The 26,907-nt window shown below is 48.5% G+C and overlaps 3 protein-coding genes across 6 annotated transcripts; 2 read left to right on the forward strand and 1 right to left on the reverse strand.

Annotated features, from left to right (window-relative positions):
- Positions 1-374: 374 nt before the first annotated feature.
- On the forward strand, positions 375-11,289 carry ptenb (phosphatase and tensin homolog B). 2 transcript variants are annotated; one of them, XM_082543361.1, is made up of 9 exons: positions 386-1,099; positions 2,250-2,334; positions 3,298-3,342; positions 3,786-3,829; positions 3,924-4,162; positions 4,566-4,707; positions 4,786-4,952; positions 5,296-5,538; positions 5,816-11,289. In XM_082543361.1, exons 1-9 carry the CDS (start codon positions 1,015-1,017, stop codon positions 5,999-6,001), a joined length of 1,236 nt encoding a protein of 411 aa, XP_082399487.1. In that variant the 5' UTR covers positions 386-1,014; the 3' UTR covers positions 6,002-11,289. The 2 variants fall into 2 exon arrangements, with proteins under 2 accessions (XP_082399486.1, XP_082399487.1); XM_082543360.1 differs by having other exon boundaries at positions 375-1,099; positions 4,566-4,952.
- Positions 11,290-12,940: 1,651 nt separating this feature from the next.
- On the reverse strand, positions 12,941-16,826 carry rnls (renalase, FAD-dependent amine oxidase; the record flags this gene model as incomplete). Of its 2 annotated transcripts, none has more annotated exons than XM_082545145.1 (7): positions 12,941-13,205; positions 13,287-13,462; positions 13,541-13,714; positions 14,736-14,894; positions 15,004-15,146; positions 15,232-15,337; positions 16,586-16,826. In XM_082545145.1, the coding sequence occupies 7 exons, from the start codon at positions 16,824-16,826 to the stop codon at positions 13,050-13,052; spliced, it is 1,155 nt and encodes a 384-aa protein (XP_082401271.1). In that variant the 3' UTR covers positions 12,941-13,049. The 2 variants fall into 2 exon arrangements, with proteins under 2 accessions (XP_082401271.1, XP_082401272.1); XM_082545146.1 differs by having other exon boundaries at positions 15,232-15,354; positions 16,586-16,799.
- Positions 16,827-16,933: 107 nt separating this feature from the next.
- On the forward strand, positions 16,934-26,887 carry LOC309713488 (lysosomal acid lipase/cholesteryl ester hydrolase-like). 2 transcript variants are annotated; one of them, XM_082545137.1, is made up of 12 exons: positions 16,934-17,068; positions 20,743-20,857; positions 21,392-21,520; positions 23,499-23,610; positions 23,878-24,076; positions 24,157-24,266; positions 24,352-24,488; positions 24,578-24,724; positions 24,857-24,928; positions 25,788-25,856; positions 25,939-26,049; positions 26,177-26,887. In XM_082545137.1, the coding sequence occupies exons 1-12, from the start codon at positions 16,956-16,958 to the stop codon at positions 26,297-26,299; spliced, it is 1,437 nt and encodes a 478-aa protein (XP_082401263.1). In that variant the 5' UTR covers positions 16,934-16,955; the 3' UTR covers positions 26,300-26,887. The 2 variants fall into 2 exon arrangements, with proteins under 2 accessions (XP_082401263.1, XP_082401264.1); XM_082545138.1 differs by having other exon boundaries at positions 16,978-17,068; positions 20,658-20,857.
- The last annotated feature ends 20 nt before the right edge of the window (positions 26,888-26,907 follow it).

The raw sequence follows: 26,907 nt of genomic DNA on the forward strand, positions 1-26,907 counted from the left end.
CTAACAACGTTAAATATGTATGAGTATGTTTCAGGAATTTATATTATTATTATTATGATTATTATCACCATAGGTAAATTTGGCAGCATCTCTGTCCCTCTGATGATAAATACATCAGTAAATCTGCTGTTCTGCTGCTGTTTGGTGAAAAATTTAATATTTTTTTGAAAGATTCAAAAGTGTTTTAACTATTAACCCACCACTGGGATCGATTCATTAAAAAAACATACTTAAATAACTTGAATAAATGGAACACACAAGTCCTTAAAGTCTTTAGGTTGTACTGTGGACGTAAAATGTGTTTTTTCCATGATAGTGTTTAAATTCATTTGCGGAAACGCTTAAGAAAAAAAAACAAGTCCTTTGAGGTAGGTCATTTATTTTGAAGGCGGGCGGATGTGGACGTCTCTCCTGCTGTAGACTTGACGCATGCGTAACTGTCGTCTAGTCGCTCTGCTCAAAGGCACCGAGGCGGAGAGGGTTTCTCTCCCCTCACCTGCATTCAGGCACGGCGGCTCTCCTGCGCTCATAGGCCGGGAACAGCTCTGCTGGATACGTCCGGAGGACCGGCTCCGCACCGGCCGTCCTTCCGCAGATGGTCTTTGTCTGCAGGCAGGGGATCTGGAAACCCGGGCCCGCTGCGGGAGCGGGGAGGAGGCCTCGGAGCTCCCCTGTTCTGATCCATAAAAGAGCAGCGACAGCCCGGATGCATCTCTACTAGCAGGTCGGCTAGCATCCATCCAGAGCGGGGCTCGGGAGGCAGCGAGCAGGCCGGATAAAGGGACCGATTCGTGCTGCTTCGGGTCGAGGTTTCTACTGGATTTTATTTGGGCTTTATTTTTCTGCGGGTTATTCTTTAAATCTGGAAATCGCGGGACTGGAGGCCGGCTAGCTGCGAGCTAGCTGCCCAGGATTACCAGGGTAACCAGACAGCTGAGGCTCCGCAGTAAAACAGACCGTCTCCCGGTGATCTCTGACCCGCTGACAGACCTCACCGGAGGCCGGGGCGCAGCGATGGCTGCCTTAATCAGAATCCGGGGGATTGTGAGCAGGAACAAAAGGCGGTACCAGGAGGACGGCTTCGACCTGGACCTGACCTGTATCCTTTACCTTTTTGTGTGTGTGTGTGTGTGTGTGTGTGTGTGTGTGTGTGTGTGTGTGTGTGATAGCGCCGTGCAGAAGCCTGTTCAGAAAAGCTGTGATTTAAGGAGGCGGCTCGGTGTGGGGCGTATTGCTGATGAGCAGCCGGACTCAAAAAATCGCACATTTAGAGGCGGGCTCGTGTCTGCTGGCTCGTGCCTGAAGGCTGTTCTCGGTCGGTCTTCATGGTCCAGATGTTCCGCTGGTTTTTTCTGCAGCGACCGTCTTCATGCTGTCCCCTTACACTGACACGTCTGCTAATTAGTCTTAATTTAGCAGATTTTTCAATGCAGTTCGGCGTGAGGTCTGTTGGAGCATCTCCAGGCTGCTCTGATGCATCTGCTGTAGGTCAGAATATCGATTATCGACCAACCTGTGTGTTATTGGTAAAATAACAAACCCAGCACTGAATTAATGAAATCTATCGATCACTACTGATGATTGATTATTCTGTTTGGTCATATTTAGTGGTGTTCGCTTCTCTCCTGTGTTAATAAAGTTTGATTCAGAGGACCTCCTGCAGGGCTGAAGGCACCAATCCACATGCAGCTGATTGAACAGGACTGATTGATCAGAAAGCAAATAGCCACTTATGGTGGAGGGACTGAGGATGATCAGCACAGTGAAAGTCCCGATCAGTTTGATTATTGATCAGAGTAGGGGTGCTTTGTGCCTTTACAGACGCCTGACGTTACATTTTATTCTCTTAGCTGTTTTTATGTCGTTGACCTCTTCAGGTTTCTGACAGTTGATTCATCGCTTTGGCAAACTTCCTGTCAGCTGACTCTGATACCTGACCTGTTACCACCTTCTGAGGTAAACTGATCGATTAGGGAAACTCGACTCGTTTCCGATGATGTGATGGTTTATTCATTTTTAAAGAGGAACTGTTGTGTTTTCGGTCGTATGCGCCGGCCACCTGCTGTTAGACCTTCTGTTTATGAGGGGCAGCCAAACCCAACCCAAAGGTTGTCTTAAAGGGGGAGGAGTCCAGGAGAGAGATCTGACTAATCATGTGATGGTATGAAGCTCTGTGATTGGATGTTTGAGTGCTAGTTTTTGGGGTCCAGCTGTGTTCAGACGTTTGGTCCTGAGCGGCGCTCCATCAGACATTTATCCAAACATCATCGCGATGGGTTTCCCCGCCGAGCGGCTGGAGGGCGTTTACAGGAACAACATCGACGACGTGGTTCGGTAAGATGACCTTTGACCTTCTCTGACCCATGTTTTTAGTGCTCAGCAGCGCCTCCTGTAAACATCGCTGTGAAATCTGATCCTGTACTGAAAAAATGCACAACCCAGTTTTTAAGGTTATTGGGTCACTTCCTGTTAACGGATTAATGATCGCTGCTGCTAGCGAAGGTGGAAATCTTAAAAATTGGATGGACACACAAACGAAAACCACCGAAAGTTTGAAACTGGAGATTTTCTTTGATCCATGCTCAGAAAGAACACAGACTCAGTGATTCCCATATGGAAAAGAAATAGTAAAAACTTATATGATTTACTCATGAACGTGGCCACTTTCTCGTTACTTTCATATATTGTTTTAGGAAGTATCCAAAACATACAAGTTTCATTATATAATTTTTCAAGGGATCTTATATCTGTTTTCACTCTTGTATGCTTTTCATACAAGTTTCACACAAGACAGATACAAACTTTATAAGATTTATATGCATCTTTTCCATATGGGATATTGCTCCACTGAAAACTGATCTCCAGTGAGTCCAGAGCAGGAGCTCCTCAGTAGGCTTCCTGAACCTGGCAAATCAGAAGGAAGTTTGCTTTAAGGTGGGCCACAAAAATGTGAAGTGTACAAGTGAGCGAGCTTCAATCAGCTGAGCAATAATAGAAGATTATTTTATTGATTACAGACGTGCTCGAAATGTGACGTCAGCCTCGTTAAAGCCGCGTCGTGTTCAGACACCAGCAGGGGGCGCTGCGGAGACCACGTGTTGGTTTTTAAAGCTGGTTTGCTCGGCGTAGGATTTCTGGATGAAAGACTTTCACCTCAGCCTCACAGCAAACTCTGCAATAACACTGTAGTGTGATAACGCTGTAATAACACTCCACATGTCATCGTGGAGCTGCCGTGTGAGTAAAGTCGGTCTGTTTTAAAGCTTCTCTAACGGTTTGCCCCGCCTCTCCTCTCAGGTTTTTAGACTCGAAGCACAAGAATCACTATAAGATCTACAACCTGTGAGTACTCAGTCTGCTTTCCTCTGTGATGATGTCTTGAAATGAAAACTTCCTGTTCAGGTCATAAAGCTGAGTTTAGACCAGACTGTTAGGACCGGGGCCCTCAGGAGTCGAGCCTGACGGGCCTTCAGTTCTAAAGTTTTCATTCGCTCACTGATGTGGGAAATGTTCATGTGAGGAGCCCCGCCCACAGGCGTGCCGACTCAGCTCAGCAGGTCCAGGTGTACTGACAGCAGCGCAGGTTTAACAAACAGGATAATACTGTGACGTCAAGCACAGAGAAGTGGGTGAGGGGTTCATTTTAACGTACTCAGGTGAGCGTCTGTCAGGTGGACTCCGCCTCTCACCGCAGCTCCTTACGTCAGCGAGCTAAACATTCCTTCAGAGGTGCCGACAGCTGCCGGCGAGGCGGCCAGTCCTAACATCTGTGTGCCTTTCCACAGATGTGCGGAGCGACATTACGACTCATCAAAGTTCAACTGCCAAGGTGAGCCTGTCCTCTTGTGACCTCTGACCTTTGAGAGGCAGTGTGTTTGTCTGGTGTTGGGTAACGAGCCGTCGCTCTGCTCCTCCTCTCCCAGTCGCTCAGTACCCGTTCGAGGACCACAACCCGCCCCAGCTGGAGCTGATAAAGCCGTTCTGCGAGGACCTGGACAAGTGGCTGAGCGAGGACGAGCAGCACGTCGCCGCCATCCACTGCAAGGCGGGAAAGGGCCGCACCGGCGTGATGATCTGCGCCTACCTGCTGCACCGGGGCAAGTTCCAGGAAGCTCAGGAGGCCCTCGACTTCTACGGGGAGGTCCGCACCCACGACAAGAAGGTAACCTTTCTGTGTTCATGTGGAGCCTTTGCCTCGTGATACGAGGCGCCTTGAGCAGCTGTTGTGATGAATAAGGTTGTAACTGGGCGGTAAACCCTGAGCATGTTCTCCCCGTGTCTGCAGGGGTTCTCTCCGGGTACTCCCACAGTCCAAACACATGCAGCTAGTGGGGTTAGGTTACCTGGCGATTCTAAACGGTCCACAGGTGTGAGTGTGAGTGATTGTCTGTCTCTGTTAGCCCTGCCACAGCCTGGCGGCCCGTCCGGGTGTTCCCAGGGTGCTCCTGCAACCCTGACAGCGTGACAGAATGAATGGATGAATTCTAACTCTGCAGAGGCGGCTGATGAGGATGCTGAAAGACTCTGATATAACCTGACCTCACGATTGATCTGTTGATGTTCAGGGTGTGACCATCCCGAGCCAGCGGCGCTACGTTGTCTACTACAACTTCCTGCTGAAGAACCAGCTGCAGTACAAACCGGTGGCTCTGCTCTTCCACAAGATGCTGTTTGAAACCATCCCCATGTTCACCGGAGGCACCTGCAGTGAGTCTCGAGCAGTAAGTCTGCCGTCGCTTCGAGCGACTTCAGTTGAATTAACGGGTGTCCCTGTGCTCCCCGCAGACCCCCAGTTTGTCGTGTACCAGCTGAAGGTGAAGATCCACACCTCTAACCCCGGCCACACCCGCAGGGAAGACAAACTGATGCTGTTTGAGTTCCCGCAGCCACTTCCTGTCTGTGGAGACATCAAGGTGGAGTTCTTCCACAAGCAGAACAAGGTGCTGAAGAAGGTGAGGAGGTGATGGAGTCCTCTTTGTTGTCCTGAGTGGGGTTCACATGTGGCCTGGTGTAGTTTGTCTGGGCTCACCTCGAAGGGCCGTCTGTGGTCAGTGCTGAGTCTTGTGCAGACCCTGTGTCTGAGCAGGACTGAATATTTCCTCACAGTCAAAGGTCAAAGGTCAGCCTTGGTTATTCAGTGCCAAACTCAAACTAGTCTTTACTGTAGATGTTCAGCATCAGTTTTAGGAGCACAGGTTTTTCTCCGGGGACCAGAGGAGGTGGAACACGGACACGTGTCCACGATGGCAGAGCGCACGGCCGGCCTGGTTTCCTCACTGCTTTTTCTCATTGTAGGAGAAGATGTTCCATTTCTGGATCAACACCTTCTTCATCCCGGGTCCGGAGGAAGTCCCAGAGAGGATGGAGAACGGCAGCGCGGGGACACCCAGAGAGCTGTTTGACAGGACGCCGCAGACCCCGATGACGCCGGGAAGCGAAACCAACGACAGAGACTACCTGGTCCTCACGCTGACCAAGAACGACCTGGACAAGGCCAACAAGGACAAGGCCAACAGGAACTTCTCCCCGAACTTCAAGGTAAGCTGCTGAGCAGCGACGCCGCTGACGGCGATGGCGCTGAGTAAATATCCTGCTTGTTTTGTTCTTTAAGAAAAAGACTCGTTAAGTTGACGAGCCGCACAAACCCAGCTGTAATGACCAGGAAGATGATTTCTGCTGTGCTAGCGTGTAAACTCGTTAGAAGCACAGAGAGCGATGAGCGGCAGAGCGCCGCTGCCCGCCATCTGTAGTTTAAAAGCGTTAGCAGCAGGCAGGTGACCTCCAGACTGACGGTCTGCTTCTTCTTCTGCTTCAGGTGAAACTGTTCTTCACCAAGACGGTAGAAGAAGGAGCCAACTGTGACGCGAGCAGCACGTCCTCGATGACGCCAGACGCCAGCGACAACGAACCGGATCACTACCGCTACTCGGACACGACGGACTCGGACCCTGAGAACGAGGGGTTTGAAGACGAAGACCACAATCAGATCACAAAAGTCTGACACACACGCACTCTCTCTAATACGCAAACATACAGCTATATACGTGTATATATATCTCCAGTATGTATGTATGTATGTATACACTCGTGAACCCAGACGAAGACTAGCGGGCGGTTAGCTAACGGGGAGTATCGCCGGCGGACCGCAGCTGATCAGTGGGACTCTGATCAGAAAACTTTCGCCATCCCCACCCCCCAAACTTCTACACAGCTGGACAATCACATGACATGGATTTGTAAGCATGTGGGCGGGGCCAGGCGAGTGGACAGTGTGACGCAGGAAATCACAGTTTAAAGGAGTAAAACTTGAATCTAGACAAACGGAAAGACGAGTAGACTTCTTTAGTGACCACGCCGCGGCGTCTGTGGGACGAAGCCCCTCCCGACCAGCTTTGTTTCGTGCTGAGCGGTCTGGACTCTGTCTTCATCTCTGCTCTCTTCAGGCTTTCTCAGTGTTGACGCTTCTCTCTGTGTGCTGAAAACTCAAATTCAGGTCGAGCGTGGACCCACGTGGAGCTTTGAAGGCCAGTTCCTGTGCTTCACCTGAATCTGAGACGTGGATCACTGCGGGACAACCAAACTAATTTACCTGACTCAAAATGTGAAACCACGATGCTGATGATGGCAGACGGTCATGTGATGAACCTGGCAAAATATCAGCATTGGGTGAGGCGAATCTGTTCTTGTAAAAAGAGATGCTGATTTAAAAAGGTCGAACCCCCGGGTCACCGTGACCGCATTTATTTATTCTCCCAAATACTTCAAACACCTTCAACTGGAAACTCCTGATCCAGTTTGCAGCAGCCTGTTTAATCCAGTCTAAATTGGGTTGGGCTGTAGGTCTGAACTTTTCTCCCCGAGCCTTGTTTGGACCGGCCGGACGGGTCCCGTCGCTGATCTGGACCCAGTTTGGGACCAAGCACAAAGAGAAGCGACAACCTGCTGTTGAATGTCACAGTGAAGATGAGAAACGTTATTATTCACAATCCTCTGCAGCTCCGTCAATCATCTGCTGAAGGATGCTCTGAGTGCGTGAACACCTGCTTCACTGCTTCTCTGTCTGTCCTCAGTTTTGCACAGAAGGACTGTTCAGTCTTTCAATCAGCTCCTACACTTCAAAGAACCTTGTTTTTGTTGTACTCTGAAATATATCAATCATTAAGCTAAACGACAAATGAGCTACTGCACAGTATAACCATTCCTGCAGCGATCTGCTTTAAGCTACACACCTATATAGGCTAGCCCCCAGCACAGACTGAAGCAGAAATCTTTGACTCCAGAGCGCTGGCTTTCGCTGTGTCTGGCATGCACTTTATGAAGGACACTCGAGTGAATCTTGACGGCCTTGTAAATATTTCCAGGCGCGCTCCGTCTGTGCAGGAGATCTGATTCGGCTCGTGTTGCGCTGTAGTCCTCATGAAGCTGCCGTTTGTGAGCTTTGGCTTTCTGCAGCCGGAGTCCGCAGCGTGGCAGTGCCATCATTACAACGTCGTGGATTTCTTTTTAGCAAAACTACTCTAAGCTAAAGGTCTGCCAGGTCCATTTGGAGCATCTTTTGAATGGACACTGGGACCTCGTCGGGGTCATGAGGATTTTGGGATCACTGCCCAAAAAACAGGTGGAACGCTGTGCTGACCGAGCGGCGCCATCACGATGGTCAGCCTCTGTGTGTCTCTGGTTTCTGATCTTTCAGAATGGTAACGCTCTAGAATTATTACTCTGTCCATAGACTATTAATCGTTTTTACTCACTACTACTTCTTGGAGATGTTTAAGCACTTATATTCTTGCAAATTGTACCTTTAACACCAGGGACGATGGCTGGAGAGTCACGCTGGCATCACAGCAGGTTTGAGACTTGTTTCAAACTGACAGAATGAGTATTAGAGATGTTTCAGCTACTGGAGGTTTGGCTTTGCCATGCAACAGTAAAGTTAAAGCGGGCTCTTGGACGACTGTTTTGACCATTAAGCTTCTTCTTGTACATCCACCGTTCTGCATAAAGATATTACATGTACAGTATAATAAGGCCTAATGCAGTGACCATAAACACCGTCTGACTTCAGCCAGTCACACCGTATAAAAGTCTGTCCGATGGTCCGGAGCATCTACAGGGTCATCTGCGTCCTGGTCGGGCACAGGTAGAAGTTTTAGTCCTGATGCCTGATTTCCGTCCTCACATTTGGTGCTAAAAGCTATCGTGGACCCTGCTATGACTGATAGTTCATCGTGGGTGTGGTATCTGGGTCTCTGTTGTTGAACCTGTGGGTCTTGGCAGGTCTGGTCACACAGGATGCACCATGAGGATCTAAAACACAAACTCCAAAGTTGTAGTGCCGATGCCTTCAGTAAAAAAACCTCCCATCTTGATCTCCAGATGTGTTTAACGTCAAAGAGCTGGTGACCTGTAATGAAGGCAGAGGCATCAGTAATGATGATTTCACTCATGTTCAGTTGCAATCAGGATAAATAAGATGCTGAACCTTGAGCTTGACCCCAAAAGGAGAAGATCTGAAGGTGTGTTTGACCCTCAGATCTTTGGGAGCTCGCCCGTTCTTGCCATCCAAGGTTGAACATGTTTGCAGAGCTCTTGGTGATGGTGATGATGATGCTGAAGCAACTGCCAACTGTTCCTTTGTGCTCTCTCTTATGACCGATCTAATGCCTCCTCATCAGTGCCAAGGGTTTTTAGGTTAGATTGACATTTAGCCAAACAAACGGCATCCTGTGTGAGCACGTCTAACGCCGTGGCCTGGTGCTACTGACAGCCAGTGCATGCAGCTTGTTGAGCGAGCCCAGGACTGGTCGTCCATCTGTGGTGCTCTCTACCAGCAGCGTGCGTGTTCGTCCACTCCTGATCTCTAATGCCCAGCAGCTGTGTCGTCAGCGTGGCCATACAGCCACTGGGATTTTTACAGCAGCATTTCCTGTCTCGAGTCCTGTTAGGTGCTATCAGACCTGGCCTCACGTCCTGTCACTGACCCGTTCAGCAGTGACCAGGGTGTAGTGTAGACCTGTACCAGAGTCCAAGGTTTGACTCCATTCAGGTGGATTTGTTCTTAACACCCACAGTTTTACTGAAGCGCAGTCACTCGATGAGGTTTGGGGCAGGTCGTGGTCGAGTCCAGAACGATGGGTAGAAGCTGCGTTTTGACTCTTTGTGGTTCTCCAAATGATTTTCCAGCAGACCTCACCGCTTTACCCAAAGGGAAGCTTGCAGAGATCCAGAGATGGGTCCGAACGTGGAAGACTGAGTGCTGTAGTATTTCATGTTGGTAATATTCTCCACTGCTGAGCAGGTTCAGGTGTTTGAGGCCAGGCAGGTGCTGTCCACGTCTCTGACTGTTCAAGGTGCTCAGTGTCTTTTCATTGTTGGTTGTATACAAACCTCCGTTCAGCTCTTCTCCTCACCTGGAGTTTCATAGAAAGTGGTCACCTGTTAACAGAGCTGGGGTCAAACTCCTCCCCGATTCTGACATCATCAGGGATTCTGCGGCAACTCTGTGTGAAGGAACCTCGAATTTTGCCTTTTAATGCACCGCGCCTGCCTCTTTCCCACTGCTGTGGTGCTGAAACAGCGGCCCCACCAGAGAGCCTGCTGCTCCTGAAGTTAGGACCCGTGCCGTCAAACGCTACGGGAGGGCCTACCGCAAGAAATTCATCCAGTGATTGGCAGACTCTGGGTGGGGTGCTTTTCGCGCAGACATTAGCCCAACATCTGCTAACGATTCTCAGATCTGTGTGCTGGGTCTGGCACCAGTGGAAAAGCGGTCATTGTGACAAGCTCCGGTACTTCCTGCTTCCTCAGACGTCCTGTTTCTGTCCCCGACCACACAGTGCTTCAGCTCTGCTGTTTGCGTCTCTTCACCAAACCTGCCACGATGAAGCTCGGACGCCTTTGTGTTCCTAATTGTTGAGTTTGGGTCCGTTTGTAATTACAGTCTGTGTTCACACTCTGTTTGTTTTTCGCCGTAAGGTTAAGGTGTCACCGTTTCTCTGTGCAACAGTCTGTAGATAGATGCTCTATTGATCCCACAAGGGAACTGGGACCCATCAAGACATGTGGCATAGTCTGCTCGTGTTATCCTCACGGAGAACCTCGTTAGAATAACGGATTCTGCATTTCACAAACCAGCGTCAGTGTTTCAGCCTCCTTTCATTCAAGTAAATCGGATGGATGTCATATGACCACACCTTCAGTAGTTTCAGACGTTTCCTCTGAGTTGTGTACCCAAACCATGTCTGTTGGTCCAGTCAGAGAAAGAACAACAGAAACTCGTCCAGATCAGGCTGTTTAGCCATCTGTTCTGCTTTTGTCTTATTACTCTGCTTTCCTGATGAGCTGATGTCAGCTGTTCCCCAGATCTGAGTCCTGAACATAAAACAACACATCATTGGCGTAGAGTGTATCTCCTCTCGCTCCTGTTCAGTCTAAACATGGCCAAAGCTTCAAACGTTAACCTGCAGGCCAACTACAGAAACTAGAGCCCCGGGTGCTGCCCCTCAGCAGGCTTCCAGAAGACGGCGAGCGTGATTTCAGGGAGACGGTTTGTTCCAAACAGAAGATGCTGGCCAGGCTTTAGTGGACCAAGCTTTGACTGGTCAGTCCACCGGGTGTGGTGAAATACGTTTTAACTGAGGTTTAATAAATAAATAAATGTGGGCCCATGTCTTCCTGGCCTCCTGTTAACACTTGATGGCTGTTTCAACACATCCAGAATTATTTGCTGTCATTAACGGGCAGCTCCCTCTTTGCCTTCAAATCTATATTTCACAGATGTGTGGTGTCATCACTAAGCCCCACCTCCTGCTGTTGAGTAACTCGGTAACAAAATAAACACGAGCACCTTAAATCCGTTAAAGCTGACGACGTGTCTTGGCGCATTTGACCAGTGAAAACTAAAAGGAACGCGGGACGCTACGCAGCTGCTCAGCTTGTTTTCACGGCGACAAAAACAGCCATTAACGTTAGCTTAAACGAGGTCGCTAGCACAATGCTAACAATAACTTTCCTTCTGCTTTGCTGTTTAAGGACGGCCCCTTTTTGGGGCGGGGTTTGTGGTCTCGATCAGATGTGGTTTTGTACCCGACTCCGAGCCTCGTGTCACACGTCAGCTGCACACAGGTGTTCATTTTAGTTTCCAATCAACAAACAAAAAATGCCACCTGACTACAAACTATATCACCATGGCAACATGTTAATCTGACCCCCCCTCTTTTATTCCTCCTCTCTTTGTTTTATAAAGAAATAAAAACACTGTAAAGGTGAATAAACTATTTATAAACAGCTGCTCATTGTTTGATTTTTGTTTGCTTGGTTTTAGAACTACGACTCCCATAATGCTTCAGGTGTCTGTCAGTACGAAAAAGAATTTCTCTTAAGGTCCATTTGCTCTGTTATCAAGTGCTCAGTGCGCTGCTTTAAGGGAAGAAAATGGCTTTGGGGCATTTTGTTGAATAAACTCTTGGTGAACTCATGTTTTAAATGGCCTGTATTTGTATAGCGCTTTACTTAGTCCCAAAGCACTTTATACTACACCCACACATTCACACACTGGTGATGGCAGCTACGTTGTAGCCACGGCCGCCCTGGGGCGACCTGACAGAGGCGAGGCTGCCGGGCCCTCTGACCACCACCGGTAGGTAACAGGTGAAGTGTCTTGCCCAAGGACACAACGACCGAGACTGTCGGAGCCGGGGCTCGAACTGCCAACTCTTGAGCCACGATCGATCAGTTCTAAAGCTGCGTTGGGTGTTTCAGGAGGCTGAGGCAGACGTGACTGACCGCACTGTTTAACTCGTCACCAGCCACAGCTGCCACACCCACAGCTGTGGTAGTGCTCTTTATTGTTCCTGAGTTTGACAATGTAATGTGATTACTTACAGACATTCAGCTGGATGTTCTGATTAACTCTGACTCGGCTCAGAGTTAAAAATAAGAATTCACTTTTTGTCCAGTAAATAATTAATGGGCTGATTCTGATACAGTGTTTCAACACGCCTCATTCATAGAAACGCCCACGGTTCACACTGATGGATGGAGGACACTGCAGACGGGAATCGAACCACCAACTCCCACCTTAGTAGACGACGCGCTGTGCCAGCCGTGAACAACCATCATCGTCTTCTTCTCTGACAAACTCGTTTATGCTCCGCTGCTGCACAGACTCGCGCACACAGGAGCGCCTCAGCTCAATCCTGCGTGTGCGCGCACGTGCACGATCGACCGGTGACTTGGCAGAAATGATAATGGCTCGCTTGCCCCACCGTGCAGTGCAGCAGGGAGCGGGGAGGAGAAATGAGGTCACACGCGCTCAGTGTGCCTCGTGGGCAGCGAGCCATCACTGATTCTGTCTCATCTGCTGCTATAAAAAGATCAAAGGAGGCGCAGAGCAGCGGAGACGCTCAGGCAGCAGCTCCACCAGCTGGACTGCACCCACCACGCCTCCACCTCAGACAACCGGCCGGTCACCTGACGCCTTAAGGTGTGGCAGATTTCACATCAGACACTTCAACCCTCATTCCACGGAGGGTGCAAGCTTCCACCCACGCTCAGCTCCACCCACACTCGCTTTGTTTTGACCCAAACAGCTCAGCTCATAAAACAGCTTCAGCTGTCAGTCACCTCCACACCACACGGCCAAAACCCACAGAAGGTCTGAGGCGTTCAAAGACCTGCACAAACCGGAGGTGGGCCCAAACACACCCGCCCTCCTCGACTCGTTCTGACCCAACAGGAGACTAAATATCAACAGCGTTTCCATGAGCGTATCTCAGTGCTGCTTTTAAACACCTGCCACTGATAAACTGGTCCAATCCCAGTTACAGGACAGGGGTAATTGGGAGTTCTCCAAGGCTCCATCCGGGGGCACCTGTTATTTCCCAGTGGAGGTCAGTGATTAACGAGTGTAATGTAAGAAAAAAGAATTTGAAGCTGAAAATGGTTTTAACAAACTTTTTACTAACGTTAGTGAACGCAGCACAAGCTCACACATCTGCAGTTCATTGATCGACAAAAGAAACATTGTGATTGATCAGTTTAATGATTGATCAGGCAAATTTGGCCTTCAGCACTCTGAGCATGCTCAGTGCGGACTCCACGCAGCCATCAAAGTTGGAGTGGGTGAAGGCGTCGCCGCCGCAGACAAGCAGCGGCTCGTCCAGGATGGTCATGTGACCCGGACAGTCAGGCACTGAGGTCTGGACCTGCAAGAGAGAGGGGGAGGGGCCATGAGTCAATCGCCGCATTGGGGGAGGAGTTCAGGTTACAACAAACAGATGACTCACCTGTGAGTACCGCCACTTCTGACACTTGATGCTGATTGGTTGAGGCAGGCCAGGAAGCAGCCTGTGCAGCTCCCGCAAGATGACTGGCTGGACATCCTCCTTGTCTCGCTCCAGGTGTTCCAGGCCAAACGGGACGCCGGTATGTACGACGAAGGAGGGGCCGCGGCCCGGAGCGTCTGAGCAGGTGGACAAAAGCAGTGAGCGAGATACAGGTGAGAGGAACATACAGGGGAGCAGACAGACGACGGACACACCTGCGCCGCGCTTCTTGGAGTCCACAGCGACGTAGCGGATGCAGCTGCTGTTCGTGACGTACTTCGCGCCCCAGGGAACTTTCACGACGGCGTCGGGGGAGAAGAAGAGTGCGAGGGCGAAGCGGGACGAGTAGACAACGCCCTCCAGCTGCTGCCTCTGCTGGACAGACAGCACTGACAGACAAGGAGACATGGGCCAATCAGCAGGAAGCCCCACCCCCGAATCACCACAGAAGAACTCACCTGTGTGTGTCTGTGTGTGTGTGTGCGTGTGTGTGTGTGTGTGTGTGTGTGTGTGTGTGTGCGCGCGTGTGTGTGTGTGTGTGTGTGTGTGTGTGTGTGTGTGTGTGTGTGTGCGTGCGTGTGTGTGTGTGCGTGTGCGTGTGTGTGTGTGTGTGCGTCACTCCAGACAAACATGAAAAGTCTGCTGCTGTTTCATTCTTGGCTTAGAGCTCAGAGACAGAAACAGGCGGCTGCCTCTCTCTCTCTCTCACACACACACACACACACACAGGTTATTATTAGATGTATGTGTGTGTGTCAGCGCAGAGGAAATGGGCGCTGTCTGCTCTCAGCCAATCAGAGAAGCTGAAGGTGACATCACCATCTAGAAAGCCACATGTGGAGCTGCTGCTGTTCTGCAGCAAGTGCGCGCACACACATGCTTGTATTTCTGTCTTTGTGAGGACAGTAGTCACTACCAAGGACCACACACACACACACCCACACACAGCGGTGTAGTGTTGTGAAGAATCTATCAGCCAATCAGAGCTCTGGAAAATTACTTAACATCAGAGTGTGCTGATCGTGTATGTGTGTGTGTGTAAACTGTGGGAGCAGGAAGCAGTCAGCACCTCTTCAAAATAAGAGTCCAGTGTTTGCGCTGCTCTGAGGTCAGCGGCTGGACTGGAAGGATCGTCCCGTCTGCCCAGGTCGACCTTTGTGATCAGAACCTCAGAGTTATTGATCACAGCGATGAACATGGGTCGTGTCTAACAGCTGGATCTTCTCCCTGCAGCTGTTGCTGCCCCCGTGTGGCGGAATGGTGTTACTGACTGAGACGCCACACCTCAGATCTCACATTCGTGTCAGTGTCGATGAAGTCTGAGACCCGTGTTTCACAAGACGTCATTTTTTTACCTCATAAAACATACACCGAGTGTGTGTGTTTCCTTGTGTGTTCTGGCCGTCTTACATTGTCCCAGGTCTCCCTGCAGCTGCAGGATCTGAGGGACCGGCATCGTCAGGACGACGGCGTCAAACGTCTCACTGGCTCCTGCCTTCCTCTCGACCTCCCACGATGCACCACGGCGATACAGGCCGGTCACGTGATGCTCAAGGAACAAATCGGCTCCTGACACACAGACGAAGACTCAATAAAGTTTAATTCCAACTGAATCAGAGTCAGCCTGTGCGTTTCAGGTGAATCTGATTGGACAGTTGACCAACAGGTGGACGTTTACCTGACTGTGACAGGAAGTGCTTGACGATGCTGCTCGTGCCCAGTGGCGTCACGTAGTTCTCGGTGCCCTCGTGGTCCTTCAGACCTTCGATGGGACAGTCGAGGGGCTGCAGGAGGCCCACAGAGAGGAGCTCCGAGTAAAACCTGCACACGCACACGCACGGTCAGCCTGCCTGAAGCCCCAGCTACAGAGGCGTACTGGCCCTTTAAGGCAACAGGTGTGCGTTACCTGTGGTGGGTGCGAGCGTAGGCGGGCGTGGCTGAGATGTACTGCGCTCCCAGATCAGCCGATTGAGACGAGGCGTCGGGAGCGTGGCTGGTGGACATCCTGCCGCCTGCACACAGACTCCCACTGTTCCACACATTTTACTCTCTCAAACCAACCAACCACTTTATTAACTGCTCGTTAACACAAATGACTAATCAGCCAATCACGTGGTAGCAGCTCAGTGCACGCAGACAAAGCTTTTATTGAACATAAAAAAGTGTAGGTGTAACTATCTGCAATATTAAAGATGAATATATAAAGAACAAAAATACGCAAAACAGAAGGAGAAAGAAAAGGAAATGAATTCATAGGCTGATCCATTCTGAACATTATCCCGTCACACCTGTGTTCTATAGTGGCTGCAGACAGCTTTACTCACCTGTGACTCTGGAGCTCTGAGAAAGTGTTTACGGTTTGTAAAGCAGTTGGAATTTAGTGTTTTTTAAAGTAAAGCGGGGTCATCAGCCAGTGTGTTTATTATTCAGGGATACCCCGTGACATGAATCCCGTCTGTAGGCGAATATGATGGCAGACAGTTCACGACTGAAGCTGAGCATCAGGAAACGTCTCCAAACCAAAGTCAGTCGCAGGTGGGTTTATGATGTTCAACACAATCAAATTACACAAAACCTGATTATGGGGGACAGCCCTCTTTTTAATCTGGCAGCTGGAATTTCATCATCTGTTCAAACTGAGCCTCAGGATGATGAAGATGATGTACAGGAAGAATCACAGGGGGTCTGACCTGGCACCAGTGTACCTAATGAAATGTCAGGTGAGTGTAAACAGATGCTGGTGGAAGCTCCTGTCTGTTACAGGTGAGGGTGTCTGTGGGAATGACAGCTACCTGCTCACCAGAACCTCTCGCCATAAGAACAGTTTCTTCCCCTCTGCTGTTGGACTCATGAACATAACCATATGACTGTTCCCACCACTAACACATGACCCTACGCTGTGTTCACATGTTTGCACTGATCACCACCTGCACTCATGTATATATTTATCTACTTAGCACTTTTAATTCTTATTTTTATGTCTATTTAAGCGTTATATGACGGTATGTTTGCACTAAGTACCGCAGCAATTTCCTAACGTTGTAAACCTGCTCAACATTTGGCAATAAAACCTTTCTGATTCTGCTATATACACTGACGTCATTCGCCCTCAGCAGGTGATCACAGCCGAGCCGAGTTACAGAGGAGGCTCCTCTGGTACACAAACGCGTCACTAGTGTTCTGCGGCGTGTCCGTGTTCCCATCACGGCACCGGAAACGGAAACTGTGCAGTTTTATGAACGGACTTCTGTCTGTCTCACCTGCGCCCCTCGCTTTGTCCCACACCACAATCCGAACCGTGCTCTGCAGCTCTCTCCTCAGCAGACATGCGCACAAGCTGCCCGTCAGGCCCGCACCCACGATCAGAACCCGGGACATGTTAGCGCGGGAACCGAGCCAGGCTAAACCTGCAGAGACCGGGTCCGAACGAGTTACGAAACCGACACACAGAAGGACGAACAAAAACTTTCCCGGGGTCAAACGGAAACAACTGCTGCACATCCGGATAGAATTTCAAAATAATCACAGAAAACGTTTATGGCCGTAATATGGAAACTACAGCAACAACGGAGGATCCCGTTGAGACAGTGCTTTCTACATGCTCTCCACAATGGAGTAAAGTTGTGAAAAATGGCAAGCCTCGTCTCAAGCTGGAGAAGGTTAATTCAGGTTCAGGAATGCATGCTGCTACCACTGGACACAATAAGAGGCCTGGACCTGTATCGATTATCGGCACTGGAGCTGTGAGTACAATCAGAACTGTGAAAACTAAATTGGTGAGCGTGTTTGCCACTAAATTTGCCCTGGATGTAGATGCAGAAACTCTTGCTCTGTATTTGAGAGAGAAACTTAAAAGAGATGTGACCTGTCAAAAAATTGCTAGTAAACGTAGCAGGTTCAGCTCTTTCAAGGTTACTGCTGAATGTAATGATGTAGGTGAAATGTACAATCCTGAACTCTGGCCTGAAGGGGCTCTGGTCCGGCGTTTTTATGAACCTCGTAAGCCCGGTACGGTGGTGCCAAGCTCAGTGGATCCAGCAGGGGAGATAACTGCGCCTTTTGGTACCAACGTATCAACATGAAGATGTCTATTCGGGTATTATCTTACAACTGTCGTGGTCTACGTTTGGGACAGAGTGCAGGGGACAAAGCTCGACGGATTGTTGTGGACAGTCTGCTTGCAGAATGTGACATTTATGCTTGCAGGAGACATGGTTGTCCAAACACGACCTGGGAAAACTTAACTGTCTAAATGCAAGTTTTTTGGGAGTGGGGGAATCAACAACTGATCTCAGCACAGCTATAGTCAGAGGCAGAATACCTGGAGGGGTTGCTGTGCTTTGGGACAAAAAAATAGACCCTGTGATAAAGCCCATTAGACTGGATGTAGACTGGTGTATTGGTATACAATATACACAGAACAATAGTAGTTTTATCATTCTTAATATTTATACTCCCTATGAATCTTGTCAAAATGAGCAAGAATACCTCAGTAGGCTGGCTTTTATTAATGCATTTATTCAAGACAATGATACTTACAGCATATATGTTTTGGGTGATTTTAATGCTGATCTCACAGAGAGCAGTTCTCAGTTTGCTGACCACTTAACTCATTTTTGTCAAGTTAATAATCTTATCTTGTCTACCAAAGTGTTACTGCCTGCAGATAGCTATACATACATAAGTGAAGCCTGGCATAGTACATCATGGCTGGACCACTGTATCTGTACAGCTGATGGACATGCAGCTTTAGCAAACATGACTATTAGGTATGAGGTAACTGTGTCAGATCATATACCTTTTGGTTTTACTGTGAATGTGGAACAAATGCCAGCAACAACTGGAAACAATATTGCTAATATTGCTACCAGTGTAAAATTAGACTGTTCAGCTTGTAGTGAAGATGATTTCTTAGCTTATCATAGTAATACCGATATACATCTGAACAACATTTCTTTGCCGAAAGAAGCTATTTTGTGCAAGGATGTCAACTGTAAGAATGCTGTGCATAAACATTTACTCTGCTCCATGTATGATGATATAGTGACTGCTCTGCATGAAAGTGGTACACCGCTTGATAAACAATATAAGCATAAGAAACCTAACATCAGACCTGGCTGGAAAGAACATGTATCCATGTACCATGATGAAGCTCGCATAGCTTATAAATGTTGGGCCATGGCTGGAAGACCTAAACAAGGCCCAGAATTTGAACAGAAAAAATGTGCGAATGCCAGATATAAGTACGCTGTTCGCTTTATAACTAAAAATGAGCAAATGCTGAGAGCAGATTCTTTGGCCAGGAAAATGTTGTGTAATAATATGGCAGATTTTTGGAAAGAGGTGAAAGCTCTTAATAACTGTAAACCATCTCTACCATCAACTGTTGAAGGTGTTTCTGGGGCAGATAACATTGCAGCATTATGGAGACAGCATTACAGTGCGTTATTTAACTGTATAAAAAGTGAACCATATGAGGACAATCTTGACATGAGTAATGACACAATAAGTGTAAGGACACATGAAGTATATGAAGCCATTCATAGGTTGTCTGATAATAAATCCTCTGGTTTGGATCACATCACTGCAGAACATTTAAAACATGCTAGTTTAAGGCTAGCTCCTCTTCTAGCACTCTGTTTCACTGGGTTTATGATTCATGGCATATTACCAGACTCAATGCTGTGTATTTTACTGGTACCAGTTATGAAAGACAAAGCTGCAAAAGTGAGCTGTTTGGATAATTACAGGCCGATTGCACTAGCCAGTATTTTATCTAAGGTGTTAGAAAGAATCCTGTTTGATAGAGTTAGTGTGTTCATCTCTTCTCTGGATAATCAGTTTGGCTTCAAAGCACGGCACTGACATGTGCATATATGCACTCAAGGAAATAGTCAGTTTGTACAGGGCTAAAAATTCATCTGTCCTCATGTGTTTCATTGATGCCTCTAAGGCTTTTGATCGAGTGAACCACAGAAAACTTTTTGATAAACTGAAGAGACGGGGAGTTCCTCAATACATGGCGAGGATTCTCTCTTACTGGTACGCTCATCAGAACATGCAGGTTAAATGGGGAAGCAGTATTTCTGCCCCCTATGGTGTCAGCAATGGTGTCAGACAGGGTGGGATTTTGTCTCCAATTTTATTTAATTTATATGTCGATGATTTGTCCATACAGCTGAGAGCCTGTAACACTGGGTGTATATTAGGTAAAGCACTGATAAATCATCTTATGTATGCAGATGACCTGGTTGTTTTTAGTCCAAGCAGTGCTGGGTTACAGGATCTTCTTAATGTCTGTACTGAATATGGTGTGCAATATGACATTGAGTACAATGCTGCTAAAAGTGCTGTTTTGATATGTAGAACCAAGCAGGATAAACAGCTAAATTTCCCTTTGTTTAAACTGGCACAAAAAACTCTTGAAGTTCATAAAAAGGTGAAATACCTCGGTCACTTTATTACTGAGCAAATGAATGATGATGATGACATATACAGACAGCGGTGTAAGCTCTATGTGCAGGCAAATTCAGCTTTTGTTCACTTCCAGTTAAAGTGGCTTTATTTAAAGCGTATTGCACACCGCTATATACTGCCCCCTTGTGGTCATCCTACAAACAATGTAGCATGCAGAAGCTGCATGTTGCATATAATGATGCGATGAGAATCCTTTGCAGGATACCTAGAAGTGGTAGTGCCAGTCAGATGTTTGTAGCTGTGGGTGTCTGGACTTTTAAAGCACTTTTAAGAAAGTTAATGTTCAGTTTTAGAGAACGACTGGATGGTTCGAGTAACAGTATAATTTTAGCGCTCACAGATCCGATAGTGAGTGGTTCCCGTTACTCATCCAGTCTGAGAAAGCACTGGTTAAAGTGTTTGTGTATTTATTGATTTATTTTAAGTAATTGTGTTTTATGTATATTATGGTTTTATATTTTTACAAATGCTTTATATACTTATTTATATACATATATTTAATGGTATACCTTGTGTTGTGTGTGTGTGTGTGTTTCTTGTCTTGTTTTTATGGACATGTAGTCTGCCAATAAAGATTGAATTGAATTGAATTGAATTAAAGCGTTTCTGCATCTACGTGACATAAAATACGACAAACGGTGTATTAAAGGTTCACATGAAATAAAATCCTTACAGTCCATAACACTGTTCATGGTTTAATTAAAATAATACATGTAATACATAGTTACCACATATTAAAACTCTTTAACGCTGAAGAAAAATGTATTTTAATATGACTGAAAACAACATTATCATTATTGTGATTTAAAATGTAGAGTAAAATATAAATGAATTAATATATGGAATTTTAAACAGCCCAGCTTCAAACAACACAGGTTACTATTTCCGGTCTGATCGTCGGAGCCCAAACGGTTAACACCTGAGTCCTGTTTCTGGCCAGCAAATCACAGAGAGCCTCTCTCATGACGTCACGGGGGCAGATAAAAGGGAAAAGCAGAAGAAGGCGCAGTCCGCTGATGATCGGACGCCTCAGAGAGAGATCGGCGCGAGGACAGGTGAGTGTAACCGCTTCTTAGCGTCGTTACCTGATTATTAGAACAACCGTCAGGACCGAGAGGTTTATGGGGACCAGAAAGTGAGTTCCGGTGTTTAAACTGCTGTAAATGCCAAACTGATCGCTAACATTACGTCATGATTTTGGCTGCAGCTGCTCCATTCTGCACCTGCGTAACGACCTAGTAGAAAAGCGCTGTATAAGAAGCAGTCGTATGACGTCATTCTGAGCCAGCGGTCCAGTCAGAAAATGCCGTTTATGCAGGCAGCAGCTCAGACTCTCTGATCACATGCTTCTGTGATTATTGATTATCACAGATCAGCACACAGTCATCAGACTGAATCTGACCACGTGATCCTCACAGCAGAGTCTTCTTCTTCTTCCTTTTCAAATCAAACAGGACTCAGTTTTATTTGAACCAAAGAAGAAGGAAAAATTCTTTCTTTTCAGTGACCCACGAACGCACCATCCTGACACTGTGTGTGTGTGTGTGTGTGTGTGTGTGTGTGTGTGTGTGTGTGTGTGTGTGTGTCAGACCATGCTGTGTGTGTTGGTGTGTGTGTTGTTTCTCTCGGCTCTCGTCCACAGCGGGCCAGCCGTCAGCAGAGCGTGGCACTCCGATGACCTGCAGCAGGAGCTGGACCCTGAAGTGGACATGAACATTGTGAGTTTCCATCACCTTTGGAACATTTGGTCGTGTCCAAATTCATGGGCTGCATCCTCCTGAGGCCGCGTCTGTAGGCTGATTACGTCACAGCGACGCGCTGTGTAAATCGGTTTGGCTGAGAATAAAGTCACAGTTTTGACACAGCTGAATAAACATCAAACAGAAAACTATTTAAACAGAAGGTGAGACGGTCGAAGATTTACGCCAGTGTCCTGTTATATTTTAGATAGCAAGGAGCAGACGGCCGAGTTTATTAAACTCCACCGAGACAGCGGTGACGCTAAGCAGAAGGCTAGACCGTCCTATTTCACAGCTGCTCACTTCCGGCCTACCCGACCTTCTGAGGACCCGGCCCACGTAGACCGCGAAGGCCGGGTCCTCAGGAGGATGCCGCCTATAAATTTGGACATGTCTTTTGAGTGAACCTCTGACACAGGAAGCTCTAAACCTGCAGTTCCTCCAGCGTGCACCGAGGCTCCAGTAGTCAGTCTCATAGACTCCCATGTTAAAACTTTACTTCCTGTCTGTGACGTCCGTGCTGGGCGGAAGCATTTCAGTCGCCATGCTGCGATGTGTTCGGGTTCTCTGCTCCTGCTCGCTGCTGTTTGTCTCAGAAACTTCATTGAAACAGTGTAATTGTTAGAGCAGCGTGCACTCTGACCTCACTCTGACCTCGTCGTTACAAACCATGTTTAATATGAACGCCAACAACAGGAACGGGAGCTTCATGGCAGGAAGTGAGGAAAGGGTCTGCGGGTGTTTCCAGGATGTCACTGTCATCTCTCTGTCCTTTCACAATAAGAGCCCTGACTCTTCGCACAGTGGCCTCAGTTGATGGACTCTGAACGATGAGCTCAGACTGTTTGTTCACTGCAGTCGCTGAACTCTGACCGTCTGACTCATCAGGCTGTAGGAAGACATCAGCTGTAACTGTTGACCCGTGACCCTAGGTTACCATAGCGATATGGATATGAAAATCTCCTCGTGATGTCCTGACAGAAATGAGTCGGTGTGAGCGCCGTCTCAGATTTATGTCAGAGTCAGTTTGTAATGCTGACTTTGATAAACGCTCGCAGCATTTCTGTGTAGCTTGGACACTCGGGACCTGGCGTCATCACGTTGTCATACAGGTGAGCTGTTTGTACTGAAGCCTGCCTTCACCTGAGCTGTCAGACACACCTGTAACTCTGGAAAGAATCAGAGAGATGCAGCTGATGGAGCTGAGAGCAGCGTGGAGGACCTGACGAAAACTCCCTGACCTTTGATTGGTTAAAGGTGAATGAGCTGGTCTCTGTGCTGCAACAGAAACACGCCTTCATCAGGTAACCTGTAACTTTGCACCTGCAAACCGCCACGCTGGTCTGCAGTAAGTGGAACGTAACCAACCAATCACTGATAATCACTGCGACTGTGCATTGATTGGTCAGTCACATGACTGCAGCTCTTGCATTTTAGACAAAGTAAACTTTGCAGGTCACGGGCATTGAGATTGCACAGGGTCTTTTATTTTGAAATTTCACAGGGCTCTCAGCTGTTTCTGACTTTAATTTCACATTCAGCGGATACACTGCAGCGTCATCACATCGTTTAAAAGAAGCAGCGTCCTGCGGTGCACTTGTGTTAACGGTCAAATAACCTGAGAAACGAGGCGAGCGCCAGTGATCTGAGAGACAGGCGACGGCTGGTATCCAAGGAGACGGCTGATATCCAGTGAACATCTCGGCCCACGTTACTAAGCCCCGCCTCCCCACACAGGGAGGAGAAGTTTTTCAGAGACCGCACTTGGACCCAGGTCCCAGTTGCGGGTCTTTGATTCCCACATCATGGTCTTGCAGGCACAGCGTCAGGTCATGTGATATGTCGTGTTTATTTCGATTTTTCTTGTCTCTGCTCTGTAGTTTTACACACTGACCTCACTGTTTGAAACGTCCACATTAACGTGTGCGTGCGTGTGTGCGTGTGTGTGTGTGTTCAGACAGAGATCATCCGGAGGTGGGGTTACCCAGCAGAGGAGCACCAGGTGCTGACGGAGGACGGGTACATCCTGGGCGTGAACAGGATCCCGCGGGGACTGAAACCCTCCAAAGGTCAGGCGGAGGCTCTTCCTTCTCTGTGAGCACATTTGGTTACGGTGCAAACAGGAAGTTTTGCCATGTCATCGAGCTTCACTTCCTTTTTACAGCAGTCCTGATGAACTTTGTCCTGAAGTGATTCACGTGATCTTTCGCCTACATTCACTTGACCTTCCTCTTCTCCCTTTAACATCACGCTGGGTCTGAATCCAGATGTGGCTCTGTAGAAACCTGGCGTCTGTTCCTGGCAGGTTTGATTTGATGGTTTGTGGTGTCCTGCAGGTGTGAGGCCGGCGGTCTTCCTCCAGCACGGTCTCCTGGCTGCAGGCAGTAACTGGATCACCAACCCACCGACCTCCAGCCTGGGCTACGTGCTGGCGGACGCGGGCTACGACGTGTGGATAGGAAACAGCCGCGGAAACACGTGGTCCAGGAAACACCGCACGCTGAGCCCGTACGAGGACGAGTTCTGGAGGTTCAGGTACCCGCCCCGCTGTCCTTTCACCTGCGCAGGTGTCAGCGAGCATTAACATGACAGAGCTCTGGTGTTTGTCTGTGCAGCCACGATGAGCTGGCTCTGAAGGATCTTCCAGCTGTGGTCGACCACATCCTGAAGGTGACTGGCCAGGAGCAGATCTTCTACATTGGACACTCTCAGGGAACCACCATAGGTGCTTTTACTTTGAACTGCGGAGGTCCTGATTTCTGTCCCCAACAGGCTTCCGTACATGGAATTAATCTTCTCTTCGTTTCCAGCATTCATGGCGTTCTCCACGCTGCCAAAGCTCGCCAGCAAGATCAGGCTGTTCTTCGGATTGGCTCCTGTGGCCACTGTCGCCTTCACGGGCAGCCCCATGGCCAAACTGTCCTTCCTGCCCGACGCCGTCATCTGGGTACGAACCGGGGTACGTCGTTTGTCTGATCGCCGTCACATTTACAGAGTCAATAAGCTTTGTCTTGTTGTTTCTTGTTGGCCCCACAGGACTTGTTTGGGAGGCGGGACTTCCTGCCCCAGAGCGCGATGATTAAATGGTTGGCCGAACACGTGTGTGCGAAGCATCTTCTCAGCGAACTGTGCGGGAACATCTTCTTCGTCCTCTGCGGCTTCGATGAGAAAAACCTCAACATGGTTCGTGTCTCGCTGGGAAGCAGGTGGTGACCGAACGGGCACACCTGGACGTTAATCAGAAACATCTGAAGTTTTCTGAAGATAATTAGAGTCAGAGCTGTTTGTGATGAAGGCCACATGGCTGTGTTTCAGACTCGGACTCCGGTCTACACCACTCACTGCCCGGCTGGGACCTCAGTCCAGAACATGATCCACTGGTCCCAGGTAACACACACACTCATACCTGCCTGTGAGTACATGTGGGGACCTTGATGTTGCTCTGCAAATACAGCCCACAGTGTGTGTCCACAGTGTGTGTCCACAGTGTGTGTCCACAGTGTGTGTCCACAGTGTGTGTCCACATGCCACCTCTTGGTTTGTGTTTAATGTTTTTGGTTCAGTAAACGAGAGCTCATTTGAATATTTCATTTTGTTCTTTGAGAAATGCTCACACGGATTATTATTCATTGCTTTTAATATTGATTGGCTGAACCTGGGTCACATGACCCTGTTTTATATTTAGTACACTATTATTGGTACTTCTGCAGCACAGTGGTTAACACTGTTGCCGCACAGCAAGAACGTCCTGAGTTCAATTCCACCTTCAGGCCGGGGTCTTTCTGTGTGGAGTTTGCGTGTTCTCCCCGTGTTTGCGTGTTCTCCCCGTGTTTGCGTGTTCTCCCCGTGTTTGCGTGTTCTCCCCGTGTTTGCGTGTTCTCCCCGTGTTTGCGTGTTCTCCCCGTGTTTGCGTGTTCTCCCCGTGTTTGCGTGTTCTCCCCGTGTACTCTGGCTTCCTCCCACAGTCCAAAGACACGCAGTTAGTGGGGATAGGTTAACTGATGAATCCAAATTGCCCATAGGAGTGAATGTGAGAGCGATTGTGTGTTGGCCCTGCGACAGACTGGCGACCTGTCCAGGGTGGACCCCGCCTCTCGCCCTATGACAGCTGGGATAGGCTCCAGCGACCCTGAAAAGGATAAGTGGAAGCGAATGGATGGATTATTGGTACTAATTTTTGTAGCTTTCATTCTGCTCTGGTGTGCCTGTACATGGGGCAGGTGTTAATAAAGTTTCCTGTATTCAGGCCGTCCACACAGGAAGACTGGTGGCGTTTGACTTCGGAGCAGCAGGAAACATGAAACACTACAACCAGGTGAGTCCACAGCACAGCAGGGACTCCTACAGACTCTGAAATGTCACCTGGTCACCGTGTCCTCCTTGTGTCCCCTCTGCAGTCCACTCCCCCCGAGTACCGTGTCCAGGACATGAAGGTTCCCACCGCTCTGTTTTCAGGGGGACAGGATACGCTGGCGGACCCAAAAGATGTGGCAGTCCTCCTCACTCAGGTGAGCATTACCTACGAGATTTATTCACATTAGGCGATGATGGAGTACGGCGGGGGCGTGTCCTCGAATCTGATCATTAATGAAACAGGTGGAGGGGCCAGCCCGGATAACAGCTGTGTGTCTGCAGGTCCCTAACCTGGTGTACCATCAGCACATTGAGCACTGGGAACATCTGGATTTCATCTGGGGGCTGGATGCTCCGGAGCAGATGTTTCCTGCTGTGCTGAAGCTGCTGCAGGAGTACCGATAGAGGGCGAGAGCAGCGGACGCCGCCCGCTGCAGCGTGGTTTATGGTTTTATGGAGACTGAGTTTTGACACTTCTTCCTGCAGCAGGATGTTTCTGTCCCGCCCTCCCTGCCTGGACCTGTCATATCACCTGCAGCTTTAAAGGCGATCGAAGCACGCTGCTGCATGTTTAAATGAACAGTCACTCTGAAGCGTTTTCATGGACCGCGTTCTCCTGCAGTTTGACTCACTTCTGCCGGGAACCAATGAGAGAGCAGCGTTGTCACGCTTCAGGTAACTATTTGTGTCACAATCTAACATTCAGCGTGTGAACAGGTCGCACGGCGAGCCCCGGGGTGCTCTGCTCAGAAGCAGCACGTCAGGTTGAATGTGTAGGACCAGAGCTGTGTGTTGGTCAGTGCAGCTTCTTTTTGCTACTTCCTGTTTTTAGCATGGAGACACTCGTCCTGAGGACAAACTGTGAAAATGTGGATGTGAGAATAAGAAGTGAATCTGCAGTTTCAGTCACCTGTGTGCGTTTTTTAACTTGCTGTGTAACCATTTTTACTCATTATGATGGTGTTTCCTAAATAAAACCATTTTACGACCACAGCTTGTTTTCATTCCTCCTT

Source organism: Aulonocara stuartgranti (assembly GCF_965226115.1).
Source record: "Aulonocara stuartgranti genome assembly, chromosome: 8".
NCBI classification, from domain to species: domain Eukaryota; kingdom Metazoa; phylum Chordata; class Actinopteri; order Cichliformes; family Cichlidae; genus Aulonocara; species Aulonocara stuartgranti.